The sequence below is a fragment of the Oncorhynchus keta genome, chromosome 28 (assembly GCF_023373465.1).
Source record: "Oncorhynchus keta strain PuntledgeMale-10-30-2019 chromosome 28, Oket_V2, whole genome shotgun sequence".
Taxonomy (NCBI): domain Eukaryota; kingdom Metazoa; phylum Chordata; class Actinopteri; order Salmoniformes; family Salmonidae; genus Oncorhynchus; species Oncorhynchus keta.
This window is the reverse complement of record NC_068448.1, coordinates 54,901,025-54,916,223: the sequence shown is the minus strand read 5'-3', so window position 1 is coordinate 54,916,223 and position 15,199 is coordinate 54,901,025. Positions and strand designations below refer to the sequence as shown.

The following is a 15,199-nucleotide window of genomic DNA, read 5'->3' as shown; positions in this document are numbered from 1 at the left end:
CATTGAGCACGTCTGGGACCTGTTGGATCGGAGTGTGAGGGCTAGGGCCATTCCCCCTGTAAACGTCCGGGAACTTGCAGGTTCCTTGGTGGAAAATTGGGGTAACATCTCACAGCAAGAACTGGCAAATCTGATGCAGTCCATGAGGAGGAGATGCACTGCAGTACTTAATGCAGCTGGTGGCCACACCAGATACTGACTGTTACTTTTGACTTTGACACCCCCTTTGTTCAGGTACACATTATTCAATTTCTGTTAGTGACATGTCTGTAGAACTTGTTACGTTTATGTCTCAGTTGTTGAATCTTGTTATGTTGGTACAAATATTTACACGTTAAGTTTGCTGAAAATAAACGCAGTTGACAGTGGACGTTTGTTTTTTTGCTGAGTTTATATGACATACAGTGGGGCAAAAAAGTATTTAGTCAGCCACCAATTGTGCAAGTTCTCCCACTTAAAAAGATGAGAGAGGCCTGTAATTTTCATCATATGTACACTTCAACTATGACAGACAAAATTAGAAAAGAAATCCAGAAAATCACATTGTTGGATTTTTTTATGAATATATTTATTTGGTCACCTACAAACAAGCATGATTTCTGGCTCTCACAGACCTGTAACTTCTTTAAGAGGCTCCTCTGTCCTCCACTCGTTACCTGTATTTATGGCACCTGTTTGAATCTTGTTATCAGTATAAAAGACACCTGTCCACAACCTCAAACAGTCACACTCCAACCTCCACTATGGCCAAGACCAAAGAGCTGTCAAAGGACACCAGAAACAAAGTTGTGGACCTGCACCAGGCTGGGAAGACTGCTTCGTAAGAAGCATTTCAAGGTCCTGGAGTGGCCTAGCCAGTCTCCAGATCTCAACCCCATATAAAATCTTTGGAGGGAGTTGAAAGTCCATGTTGCCCAGCAACAGCCCCAAAGCATCACTGCTCTAGAGGAGATCTGCATGAAGGAATGGGCCAAAATATCGGTAACAGTGTGTGAAAAACTTGTGAAGACTTACAGAAAACGTTTGACCTCTGTCATTGCCAACAAAGGGTATATAACAAAGTATTGAGATAAACTTTTGTTATTGACCAAATACTTATTTTCCACCATCTTTTGCAAATAAATTCATTAGAAATCCTACAATGTGATTTTCTGGATTTTTTTCTCATTTTGTCTGTCATAGTTGAAGTGTACCTATGATGAAAATTACAGGCCTCTCTCATCTTTTTAAGTGGGAGAACTTGCACAATTGGTGGCTGACTAAATATTTTTTGCCCCGCTGTAAATGTATGTTTGATGAAATCCTTATGTAAGGTGATCAAACTTTATTTGTCACATGTGCCGAATAGAACAAGTGTTCACCTTACCGTGAAATGCTTACTTACAAGCCCTTAACCAAAAGTGCAGTTCAATAAGGAGTTAAGAAAATATTTACCACATAAATTAAAGTAGTAAAATAATAAATCATTAACACAATAAAATTAAAATAACGAGGCTATATACCGAGTGTACCTGTACCGAGTCAATGTGCAGGGGTACAGATTAGTCAATGTAATTTGTACATGTAGGTGGGGGGGAAGTGACTATGCATAGACAATAAACAGTGAGTAGCAGCAGTGTAAAAAAAACAAATGAAGTGAGGGTCATTTGATTAATTGTTCAGAAGTCTTATGGCTTGGGGGTAGAAGATACTTGTAAAGTGTAAGTTATAACATAGTAATTAGGCTAATCCCTCGTTTTGTCCATCTGGGACCTAAAAATGTCCCACATGTCGAACACACGGATGCACTGTAGATCAGGCCTCTCATAAACCTGTGGTGAAGGCTCAAATCCTCACAGTGGGCCCTGTTGGGATCAAAGTCTGCAGGCTACATCCCCAACTTGCTCAATCTTTGAACGTTTGATTAAATTAACTCTTCCATTCATCTGAACCGAGGCTACTAATTAACAGTGGATAGGTACCTTCTACCTTTGTAGTAGGGAAGAAAGCATTAACAATTAATGGAGCCACCCAATCTTTCCCTAGACGAGACGACCTCAAACTTGAAATGACACACACGTCTAAGAGAGGATGAAGACAGAGGTGTCAGAGGATGTCTGTCTAACTCTGCTCCCGTCTCGGCTGGCAGATGGAGGCCCTGGGTGAGACAAACGCGGGGGAAGTGTGTGTGTCAGTTCTAAACTGACCTCTTGTTTCTCCCCACACAGTTGAGTGGATCACTGACCAGAGTCCCGTCTGGACTGAAGGGGTCCCAGGACATCCTCTACTTACTCAGGTAGTCTTCAACTCACCCCCACTTATCTCCCATTCCCATTCTCTATCTATTGACAGGTAAGTGCCGTCATTCCCTCACAGCCCAAACAATAGCTCTCTAGGCAGGGATCCTGTAGTCAGGCTAAAGAGAACCCATCCAGGCATCACAGACTGACAGGGGCTTGACATTGGCAGGACAAACGGCTGCAGACAGACAGAGCTCTCTGTCCCCGCTCCCCAGCAAAATACAGTGAATTTACCCCTTTGCGCTGATCATGGGTCAGTTTTGCATTTCCCCCACTAATGGTTAATATCACGATTTGGAGGGGGAATGTGATCCCAGATCTTTACCTAGGGGGAACTTCCCCCCGGGGGCCCTCAGACGACTAGCCCTATACACACCCTTGTTGTCTCTGATTCACACCTCCAGGTGTGGACAGTTTAATGGTCAGCAACATGAAAAGCCCCAGTCTGACCAGCTCACCGACACTGATCCCCTCAGCATGAAAACACACACTGTTTTGTTTCCTTACCCGTTCTCTTTTTTGATTATGCAATCCATCTATCTACTAGGTTCTACCCCATTAGGTGGGACTGACTGGCCATCAGGGGGCAGATACATGGCATAGTTTGCCCTGTCCATACTCAGTGTCCTACTTTGCACCAACTGCTTGAAACTAAACAGCATCTAGTATTATTCAGTCATATTAAAATGACTGAACAAAGATTTGAGTTAATTTGATTGATTGGTTTGAGTTATTTGAGTTGATTGGTTTGAGTTGATTTGACTTAATTTGATTGATTGGTTTGAGTTGATTTGACTTAATTTGATTGATTGGTTTGAGTTGATTTGACTTAATTTGATTGATTGGTTTGAGTTGATTTGAGTTAATATGATTGATTGATTCATCAAAGGATTTTTCGTGCAAGAGAGTTTGTGATCTACGGTTCAGTTTAGACACAACCGACATTTCACTCTGAGTCAGTAGATGGCGTCAATCGACCATACAGCTGAGATACTGGCAAAATTACCTACCTGTCATGCATGGAACATGCCATTCATGATGAATTTATAGAGCTAGAACCTCAATGCCTATTGGATATTATTTTTGTCTGAGAATATCACACTCTCTATTTAATTTCTATGGTTTCTTAGAATTGCTTCTATTTTCGGGAAAAAGGGCTATTATGTCGCACAGTTGCCTCCAAAAGCCAATCGCCTACATGTGGACTAAAACGTGGGCCCATATAGGTTACATAATTAACCCGAGGGAGAGCATAATTTCGGAGCACAGTAGTAGTTTTATGCTTGTTATAAAAAGTTGCAAGGGCTGTGGGAAATATGTAACTAAACTACTTATTGCCACAGTTGTCCTTTTTAGAGGCAGAAGAACAAGTTCGGTTTAGTTTGTTGAATAGTTTTGGGTGGATGATGATGCACATCAGGGATAGGTCTGGCGCCTCTCAGGAATTACCGACAATTACCGATAATTGCTGTCAATCCAGTTATTTCTGTACGTGTCCCCTTGAGCGGAATCGCACCCCTTTACCCTTTGACACTGTGTCGATGACCATCTATCTGTAGGGCAAATAATTAGGCCTGCGCGTCTCTATGTCTGCTCTCTCTCTTCTCCATACTCAGGCAGTCTATGAAAATTCGTGTCCATTTAGACCCACAAGGCTACGCTTTTAGAACTATGCGAGTAGGCCTATGACATTTATCTACCGTCATGAGAAGGTCGCCGTTGTTGCCCTTTTCTGGAGATTCTGCCTGAAGGGGTTTATAATTAGGGGATATAAACAGGCAAAAACTGCTGCTGCACAGTTATCCACGAGAATGTTTGATGCTATCAGTGCAAAACCTTACCTAGCTGTCATTCCATGTAGCCTGTAATCTCTTTCCTTCACAGAATTCTTAAATAATACTCCCTTTTCCCAGACACAATACCACATTGGTGAATAATGCTTCACCTTTTTCCTGAATTATGATTGTGTGGTTGTAATCTTTTTATTAGCCTAACTCAATCAATCACCCTTTAAAAAAAAAAAAATTCTTCATTCTTTTCATTTTTCAAACCAAACATCAAACAGTCTACATCCTAAGTAATCAACACCTCAACGGATAGTGACGGTTTGAGTTGAGCTGGTTGGTTTTGATATTGATCGGAGACCACTGCTGCTGTGTGTTTTGCATAGAATTGTTGGAGGGTAATTGAGTGTCAGTGTCTGTCTGTCGTCTCAGTGGCGCCATATGCCTTTTTGGATTGCTAATTTCTCTAACCGCCTGTCCGCTCCGCCCATAACATCCATTCTCACAGGCAGAAGCAATCTAGATATCTCCGGGCTGGCGTAGCCTGGGGAACCTGCTCACGATGGCGTCCGCCTGACGAGGCAATGCGGATGACACTATAGCTACAGACAGACATGTACAAATGAGCTAATAGCCTAGTCTGTTTAGAAGTTCAGATAGTGTTTGTTTTCATTATTAGGCTATTGCGGTAGAATGTAATGTATGGTTATAGTTTTAAAATGTTTCTAAAGGCATTTATAGGCATTTTTGATGCTGCTATTTAATAAAACAATGTCGCTTTGTAATGCAACATTGTAGCCAACGCCACCGTCTGCAAAAGGAGTGAAACAAACGGTAACAATGTTTCTTCACCTTTACTGTAGCCTAGTCAGCACCATAGACTTATATCGCACTATCAGTAAGAGGAATGATGAATAGTGACCGCCTGGTGAACCAATGGAAATGTAAAGTTCCTGAAGAATGCTAATTGAGCGAGGGGTGCTCCAATGGGCGCTGATTGGGCGGAGTTGTGTTACGTAGAGAAGTCTGGCTCGGATATTTCTTCAACTCGAGGTCCGCTATCCGAAGTCGACTATTGAAGTGTTGATGCCAGAGTAGACAACATTTTATTCACATTTCGTTGTTTTCGGATTATAACGTTATGCTTGACCACCATCGTGGATGTGTGTAAAGTCGGATTGGACAAGTAGTCACGACATTTATCCTGTTTATCTACTAAAGGAATGTTTTTTTCTTCCTCTTTTCAGCAACTAACGATACAAGTGTTCCGCTTTTCCAGTAGGGCTGTTCAAGTACACCAGTCGGCTTTTAGGCATTTTTCTCATGTAGCCTAGTTTTTCTTTGCAGGGAAAAGCCTTCCGTTTTTCGCGTGCTTTTCTTACGTCTTCCGGTGGATTGTGATTGTGGCAACTATTTCTTCTGTAGATTCCATGTAACCGTGTCTTCGAGCTCAGCCCTGCGGGTTTTGGTACTTGGATAAGAGTGACTGAAAAGTTAGGCTACTTGTCGTAAATGGATCGCCATTCCAGTTTCATTTCCATTTGGCTACAACTGGAACTCTGTGCCATGGCTGTTCTTCTCACTAAAGGTAAACTTTGATCCCTTAAAACATGCCTTCATGTCCTCTTTGCCCTTTTCTGACCAAAGGAAAAAGGTTGAATGCGAGAAAACGGGGTCAGAACCTCCCAAAGGCCGTATCATTCCTTTCTTATCCGTTTCCAATTGCGCAACGTTGAATAAGTAACATTATTAAACAACGCAGTTTTGTCAACAAAATTATTTTATCTTCTCTCTCTTTACTTTCCGAACTTTGATCTTTCCTATAACAAAGAATGATACAAATAAAATAAAAACCATCCGCGCATGTTTTCAATATGCTGTTTCTAAATATCTAACTTTTAGTTTGTTTCATCTACTATAGATTCCAACACAGGACAGGTGCCAAAGCACTGTTATATCCATGAAAAACGTAACTTTCTATACCGTTTGTGGTCTATGTTTTCCCCCATGAGTTCCTATAGCAAGGCCATAACAGAATGAATGGCCCTAATGTTTCTCATAATTCTCACGCTAGGGCACATCAATGGGGTGTGTGATATTATGTAGCCTATAGGCTATAGGGTTTTAATGTAAATGCGTCAACTCGAGTCTCCAAAGTAGAAAGCAAAGTCCAGTAGCTACTACGCTACGGATGTTTGGCTCCTATATATAAAGCATTTGGCAATTGCGAGAACATATGTGTTTAGGGCCCGTGATTAAGAAGATGACATCGTGTAACTGGAGACTGGAAGTCCACAAACATCGTGTAACAACATACAACTGCTGTGTTTATTTGTGTGCGTCTCTGCGTGTGTTTTGGGGGGTAAGCTGTCTTGTAACAATGTTAATTAGCCTTTAACTAGTAAAGCTATGGATTTATACTGACAATAATAACAGGTCGATGCAAATAGCTTGTGCCATGTTTAACTTGTTGAACTCCATAAAAATGTGTTTTAAGTCATTTTAACACATCTGACTATAAGTGAGATGCTATTCGTAGCATTTGCTGCGCGTTTTTAGCACTATACATAATAACATTGTTAATTAACATTTATATAAAGTATTTGTTGCAAAAAAAGAACGAATAATAACAAGGTTGTTTAGTGGAAGCTTTTGAGATGAGAAGCCGAGAGAGCTCATTGCGCCCAGCCCATCCTGACCACACAAATGCTTGCATATGAAAGATGAAAAAGGAGACTCCTGCGCTGCTCTCTCACCCCCTTTTACGAGTTTCCATTTGGGTTGAAAGAAATTGACTTTGGAAAACAAACCCACTAATTATAAGATACACGGTTCCTGTTTTATAATAGGGACGGACTGAAAGGACAATTTTGCACGGAAAGGGCTTAACCTCTGGCGTATGTACTGCATTTCATTTGAACACGTCTACTTACCTTGTCATTTACATGCGTTTTGCCAATGTCGGTTCAGATCCGAATAGGCAGTCTTTAGAAGACACAAGGAGTCAGGTTTCTGATTCAAATATCGAAATAGCGAGTTGGTTTTTGGTTTTAAAAGTAAAGTAGGTATGCTATTGGCTGTATTTTATTCTTGGATATAACAGCCATGTGTGTGTGACTTTATCAAATATATATCTGAGGAGTTTATAACATTTCCACAAATTTGACTACAAAACGCAAGATTTCTCCCCTGTTGGAATATGTTTTGATTTCCCAAACTGACCTTGTACGCGGAAAAGTTTCAAAGCACAAACAATTTCATTGAGACGTTATTACTAGATAATATGCTGAATTTGGGGTCAGTTATTCTTGAAATGTTGGAGAATAGGCTACTATTTAGCCGACAACAATTCATTAAACGAATCAAGTAGGCCTATGACTAACACTTTGCATTTCTTTTCTTTTAGGAGAAATACGGTGTTACTGCGATGCCCCCCACTGTGTGGCCACGGGCTACATGTGTAAATCTGATCTAAACGCCTGTTTCACCAAGGTGCTGGACCCAATGAACTCTAACTCTCCCCTTACGCATGGGTGTCTAGATCCCATAGTGAACGCTGCCGACATATGCAGCTCTAAGAACTCAAATGCCCTGAGTGAGGGTTTGTCTATGCTGGAGTGCTGTCACGAGGACATGTGCAACTACAGAGGCCTTCACGACCTGGCTCACACCAGAGAATCAACAGGTAAGAAAAGAAGAGAGAATCGAAACATGAAACGTCTCTTGACTGGAAATATTATGGTTATTATTTTACATTCTGTTCTATACGGTTTATAATGTGTGACAGACAGAGCAACCAAACTGACAATATGTAGTGTAGCCTGTTCAGGTCGCCTCCCTGTAATATTCTGAAATAGTGTCTAAATGTACCATAGCCCTATACAGTAACTGAATCAACCACAGAGGTTAGTTTAGAGGTCTACTGTAATGCATACACCTTTTACTAATTCCCACCTTTACACAGCTTCAGTTAGATTTTTTTATGGGTTGCAAGCACAGCGGCAAAGAGAGGAGTGTTGGGAGGGGGGACGCACCGCTTTACCTGAAGAACGTGTACACAAATCAGATATTTTTTGTTGCGTGTGCACCATGTCATTTCTCCACCGAGTAGGAATGTGCCTTGTAGAATATCTTTTCACAGGCTGCATGTAGGAAGGTATAAATACGAGCATCATTGAGTCATGACAAGGAGTATGGTCATACAGAGAGGAAGGGAGAGCTCTCAAGTAGGACTTTCTGTTATGTATTGGAGTTTAGCAGGTTTATTAGCTGAAATTTATTTATTTTGGCTCTTATTTGGGTTAAGGCTCGGCAACACATTGCATTTCCCTTCTGAAAGCAGGAGCCAAGTTTCCACTAGACATCGGTGTACGTTAGACAATGAAATAACCCACTTTCCCTCTTATCTCCTCGTCCAGACCACGGCCGGTACCAGCCCGAGAGCAACAACCGCCACCTGGTCACGCGGGTACAGGAGCTGGCCTCGGCCAAAGAGGTGTGGTTCAGGGCAGCGGTGATCGCGGTGCCCATCGCTGGAGGCCTCATCTTGGTCCTCCTCATCATGCTGGCCTTACGGATGCTCCGCAGCGAGAACAAGCGGCTGCAGGACCAGAGACAGCAGATGCTGTCACGGCTCCACTACAGCTTCCACGGCCACCACACCAAGAAGGGCCACATGGCGAAGCTAGACCTGGAGTGTATGGTGCCCGTGACAGGACACGAAAACTGCTGCCTCACCTGTGACAAGATGAGACAGGCAGACCCGGGGAACGACAAGATACTGTCTCTGGTACACTGGGGGATGTACAGTGGGCATGGGAAGCTGGAGTTTGTATGACTTACTTTTCTAAGTTTGTTTGACTTTACTTACCACCCCCCCGCCCAAAAACCAGCCAAGACTGTCTCTCCTCTACTCGTTGGGTTTCCTCTTTTAATTTTAAAAATGAATCCCCAGTTTTGTCTATTTTACTTAACAGCTGTTTTTTTTTCAATGGAGGAAAGAAAAGAGGACTGAACTGAACGCAAGCCTTGTGGTTTTTGCTAAAGGAGCACTTTACTTGAAAATGAAAGGCAAACCATCGAGGCTCTATTTAAACTTGAGGACAGGACTGACCGACGGACTGGGAAAGCTCTGTCAAGACCCTGTCTATATGTGGATCCTGGACTATACAGGGAGCGCTGAAGGATTCCAAATCTGTCTTATTTGCACATTTGTAAAAAGTAAAATAAGTTGTTTTGCTTAAAAAGAAGCTAAATAGAAGAAGACTTTTACACTGACACCAGGGTTAAACAAAAATAAAATAGTTCAATAATTCAGTGTTGGCTGTAGGTGTGTGCACTCCTCTGTGCACGTTTCTTGATTCAAGCCTATTGTAAAGATTTCAAATATATATATTTTTGTCTGAAAGAAAGAGCCTGTCCTGTGTGTTCTTCCTTGCTGTGTGAAAGTGAAGAACAGAGAGCCGTGGCTCATGTCAGATTTCTTTTCAAGATGCCCCCCCGGTGTGGTTCGTGTGTGTACAGTAGTATGTAAGAGGATGTGTAGTGAGTGAGAGGACCACGCTGCCGTGGTGGTGTGACGTTTCATACCCAGACGGTGGGAGTGTGGGCCGCCGCGGCGTGTGTAGTTTCAGGCGGAGTGTGTGGTGCGTGTAGGGCTGACTTCACAGTGAGGCCTTGTTTCACAGTAGTACTCCACATCTGAGTCATTCTTGAACCTCCTCCAAAGGTCAGGATTTCGGGCTTCAAACACATTCGGTTTCTTTCATTGCTGAATTCCTCCTGGAAGTAGTGTGGCTATTTATTTTATACTCGGTCTAATGCCAGTAGAAGCCCTCCCCATTCAGCTCCTCTGCATGTGTTTCAGCCAACACACTAACCCTCCTGTATCCCAGCTTGTGTTGACGAAGAGGGCTCTTTTCTTTGCCAAGCGACGAGGCTAGTGATTATGCCGCAATTGACACTCTTATTACGCAGCTTAGACATAGATCTCAAGCCTGAGGTTGCGCATGTGGTTATCGGGAGAGTTCATATGGAACCCGCAGAGTTCTAGCTTCAATAATGTGAAGACTATATTTCTATTGTTGTTGTGTTGTGTTGAAGCCCCCTTCGCTTCTTTTCTCCAGTCTGTTTGGTGGCCCTTCTACTTTATTACGTCCCAACACTTCCCTGATGGTACGTGTATATCGCTGTAAAGCCTGTCCACCGTGAGACACAAAGACACGTCACATGACCAATTTCAACCAGCTACTTTTTTCACCTTTTGAGGAAAAACTTGGGTGGACTTTGGCTGTGATAAATGATGTGGAAGAATCGATCATGGCCATGCAGGATTCTGTGTACTTGTAGGAACGTTAACGTAGCAGCCTAAGAGTTGGGCCTTCAAAAAGGAACATGTTTTGGGAACCACGGTTCAAAAGTTCAAAGGAACTGTGTTTACTCCTCTCCGTGGTAACCAAGACAGAGAGAAGGAAAGTAAAGTTGTTTATTTTAGGCCCACCTGTGTGTCTGTCTGTGTGTCTGTCCGTTTGCATGCGTGCATGTCTACTGTGTGTGTGTGTGTCAGTTCCAGGCTGACCTCTTGTTTCTCTCCATTAGGCCTTAAGGAAAACACTATTACCAGGCTAACCACTTAACAGCAATCTGCCTCAGCCGGGCCTCAGCCCACGCAGACACTTAGTCTCCCCAGGACTATTATCCTGCAATAATAACAAGACCCTCTGGTTTAGACAGCTAATGTGCCCCGTGTTTTTGTTCTGCTCGCTCCCATCACCTGCTGATACCAGACAGGCAGGGATGTCTGAAGGGGGAGGGCACGTACACACACGCGCACACACACACTAGTAGTGCCTCTTGATGCTACTGTTAGACCCCATGCACAGTGGCTGTACAATAAAACACTTCTCCAGGCCCATTAGGATCGGCTGCCATTTTGCTGAGCGGCAGGCGGTCAGGCTGTTTGTATTGACATGCAAATGTAATGAGGCGGTCTACTGGCTCCCTTCAAAAGCCCAATTTGTTTTGAAGTCACTTCAAAATGTCCCCTTTCTAACTTGCCAATGAATTGTTATTGGTGTAGATTCTGGATGCGTCTGGAAAGGCACCCTGTTGCCTATATGGTGCAGTATATACGTAATAGGATGCCCTTTGGGTCGCTCCCGCTGTCTCTCTCTCTTTCTCTCTCTCATGTGTATACCTCTCAAGAATCATAGACTCCAGTCCCAGGTTTCCGCACTAGCAGCAATGAGGGTGAGATATACAGCTTTTATTGGTATGTGACATTTTCCAAACCTCATAGAGGGGGAGGTTAACTACCGTGATTTAAATCAGAGCTGTTCTCATTTCTTCTCTCCCCACCTCGCTGGCGATTAAAACGCTCATGCAGTCGGTGCTGTGTGTATATAGGGATCCCATAGACTATTCTGTGCCCTGTGTTAAACAATATATGAAGTGTAAACACACATGGGACCTGTTAACACCTGCACATAGTAATGGGTCATTACACAGCTTTTATAGCCTTGAATGTTATTCTTGTTTTTCCCCTCTTCTTCCTCTTCCTCAGGCTCTATAGAGATTTCAGCTTATCCCATGGTGAGCAATGCTGAGTAATAAAGACACTCATGATCAATTAGTTATTGGTGAAGATTACAGGTGAATGCTTCTCTGTCTCAGTAGCAAACTCTTGACTCCATAGAATTTACTCACAGTACACAAACTGATATGCGGAGAAGCCTATATATATATATATATATGAGGACACACTATAAACGGTTTCACAAATGAACTCTGGGACCTTTTCGCTTTTCAGAGATAGTTCTTGTAACTCCCGTGGCCTGTCTTGAAAACATACGCCGTATAAATGACCCACTGAAGACTGTTTACTTGTCAGCCATTAAAATAAATAAAAACATTCTCAAAAACAAACAAAGTGTCATTTTAGAGACCATACAATTTATACGTTCAAGAAAATAGACGTTCCTGTTGGCTTCCCACCGTGACGCATATACAAGTGTCATTCTGCCCCGTTGACGAATGGACATCCGTTTAAATAAGACACGGAATAAATATTTATTCCGCCCAAAGGCAAGTTCACTTCCTTTGAATGGATACAACATGGGTTGGTCCCTGTCCTCCTTGACCTTCAGCCCATCTAAACATTTAGCCCTGCATGTTGTTAACGTTTAGATTTAAATCTGCCTTGAGAAAAATCAAGTTGGGAATGTTTACGAGATCCGGCCTGGGGCTCTTGAAGCTTAATGTCACCGTGTGTAAATAGGCGTTTTGTGATGTTTTTTAAAAAGGGGCTTTAAATCAAACACTAGCTCTACAAATGAAAGATCATTAACAGAGGAGTCCGAGACAGGAGACAGAGATTGATGATGACGGTCCATTGTGGCTCATTTGGTAGAGCATGGCACTTGCAATGCTGGGATTGTGGGTTCGATTCCCACTGGGGACCAGTACTAATGTAAATATATGCATTCACTACTGTAAATTACTCTGGACTAGAGCATCTGCTAAATTACTAACATGTCAAATGAAGTACAATTTCAGGATTACAAAAAAGTCCCAAATAGATACTCCAATGTCTATGTATAGGTAACAAACCACGCTGCTAGTCAAGTGTCCTGTTATTTGGCAGAGAGAAGAGCCCTGAGCTTCAGTGAGGAGGCTGGAAGCCACCTAACGTGTCCCCATGGCTGGTTTTGAGAGCCCATTAAGGATCCAGACTAGGCCTTGTGATGAGCTGTCCCCAACAAAGCCTGAGTGCATACACATACACACACATTTATTGGCCCCTCACCTGACCCTGAAGACAGACAGCAGAACAATGTCTACCTCGCCTTAGAGCCTCTGACACTTCTTACCCTCAGAGACCCACTCATATCTCTCTTTCTCGCTCTCTCTCTCTCTATGACCACTCAAACTCCCACTCACGGCTGACATGGATAAGCTTATATTGCCAGTACCCAACAAGGAAGGTTAAAATGGCCTCTCATGTAGTCTGATGTTATCCAAGTCAGGTGGTCCTAGTCATACATGTAGGGAATATAGGCCATATTTTAAGACTACATACTGCAGCAGTTTGAATGTACTATGCAGGACCTCCACTTTCTATTTGACTGAAATACCAACTCCCACCTTTATGCCACATCCTGCTGTTAACGTGATCCCTATACCTCCCAACACACTTCTGTAGTAGAGGAGAGATGGAGTACATTATCAGGTGCCAACTGTGAACACAGAGAATGACAACAGAGGCTGAACATGAGCAAAACAGAAGTTGAAACTGCTCAATAAGCCCTCCCACCCCCATAATAATGGCTTTCACAAAGTAAATTGGCAGCTGGCCAGTCAGGCCTCTCTCTCTCTGTGAACAGAGTAGGGACAGTGAGCAGCGGCAACACCTTGAGTTGGCAGCTAAATCCCTGGTCTAGTGTGTGTGTTAGTTGGCAGCCATATCTCCGGGTGGGACTGTGCAGGGAGGTTATTATGTGTGTGCATTGTGAGACCTAGATCCCAGGAATTACCAGACTGAAAGGACAGATTAAAAGGATTGCAGGCAGTCAAATGTCCAGAGAATCTAATCCTACAATAACAGATAAGACTGGACTTGCGTCCCAAATGGCATCCTATTTCATATATGGTGCACTATGGGCCCTGGTCAAAAGTAGTGCACTAAATAGGGAATAGGGTGACATTTGGGATGCAGGTTTTTATAGCCTGCCAGGTGATGAATGGGCAGTGGCATATCTCATCCCAGTTGTCACACTTTAGCTTTTAAAACCATGTCAGATCAGATAATATCTTGGTCACTGAGAGATTTGATTACAGGAGCAGCACTGGTGTTTAGAGACCCAGTATGGGTCGTTTTCTCTATAGAGGGTGGATGGGTGGGTGTAGCCTGGGTCCTAACCGGATTGTTCCGTTTCGGGTGGGTGGCCATTGTCAAGTGACACCCAATAACGTGCTGTGGAAAAATGTGCCCAATGTATTTCACAGGGAGGGAGCCAAACTAAATCAACTACAGACGGACAACTGGGACATGGAGTCTATAAGTGATAAAACCGCTCCTGACAAAATGAATTTATCTATTTGTTTATGTTTGAGAAATTACTAACTGACATATCTACAGATGTAGGATCTTAATTTGATCAACCGGTTGGCTCTTGCAGGAAAACTTTCTTGCAATGCAGGAAATGTAAAACTTGTAGTGTATTTGAGGTTAAAAAGGGATACCGAAGTTTGTAATTTTCACTTAGAAATGTCAAACTTGATTATCCCATAAGAAAAATGTATCGAACTGCTACAAAAATGTTAATTCATTATCCACATAATATTATCCACATAATAATTCATATTTCCTGTTGCAGACAGATTATTTTCCTGCTGTAGCAAACTGGCCCAAATTCAGATCATAGATGTGTACCACATGTTGGAGTACGACACCACTGCAGGACAAAGTAAATCTCAGCTTTTTTTTTAATACACAAAAGAAAAACTATTATACTTATAGTGATTCAAGTGTAACAATAAAACACAATAATATGTCACACAAACATTAGACAACTATAGAGAAAACCCTCAAATTGCTGAAATAAGAAAACTAAATCAATGATAAGAGAATGGTCAGAAGAACTGATAACTAAAATAGCAGTGCAGATGGCACACTTTTGCTAAGTGCAGTGATTTATTATAGGTACAATGCATTCGGAAAGTATTCAGACACCTTCACTTTCCCCACATTTTGTTACGTTAAAGCCTTAATCTAAAATGGATTACATAGGTTTATCCCCTCATCAATCTACACACAATACCCCATAATGATAAGGCAAAACAGGTTTGTAGATTTTTTTGCGAGAATTTATTACAAATAAAAAACAGAAATATCTAAATTAGCTAAGTATTCACACGCTTTACTCAGTACTTTGTTGAAACACCTTTGGCAGCGATTATAGCCTCAAGTATTCTTGGGTATTACGCTACAAGCTTGGCACACCTGTATTTGGGGAGTTTCTCCCATTCTAGTCTGCAGATCTGCAGGTCTTTGCACAGATGTTCGAACGGGTTCAAGTCCGGGCTCTGGCTGTGCCTCTCAAGGACTTTCACCTCCCTGACCAAGGCCCTTCTCCCTCG

The 15,199-nt window shown here is 42.5% G+C and overlaps 1 protein-coding gene across 1 annotated transcript; it reads left to right on the top strand.

The window, feature by feature from the left end:
• The first annotated feature begins 4,639 nt into the window (after positions 1–4,639).
• LOC118361569 (BMP and activin membrane-bound inhibitor homolog) lies at positions 4,640–9,474 on the top strand. The gene is made up of 3 exons (XM_035741596.2): positions 4,640–5,651; positions 7,470–7,748; positions 8,482–9,474. The coding sequence occupies exons 1-3, from the start codon at positions 5,576–5,578 to the stop codon at positions 8,898–8,900; spliced, it is 774 nt and encodes a 257-aa protein (XP_035597489.1). The 5' UTR covers positions 4,640–5,575; the 3' UTR covers positions 8,901–9,474.
• The last annotated feature ends 5,725 nt before the right edge of the window (positions 9,475–15,199 follow it).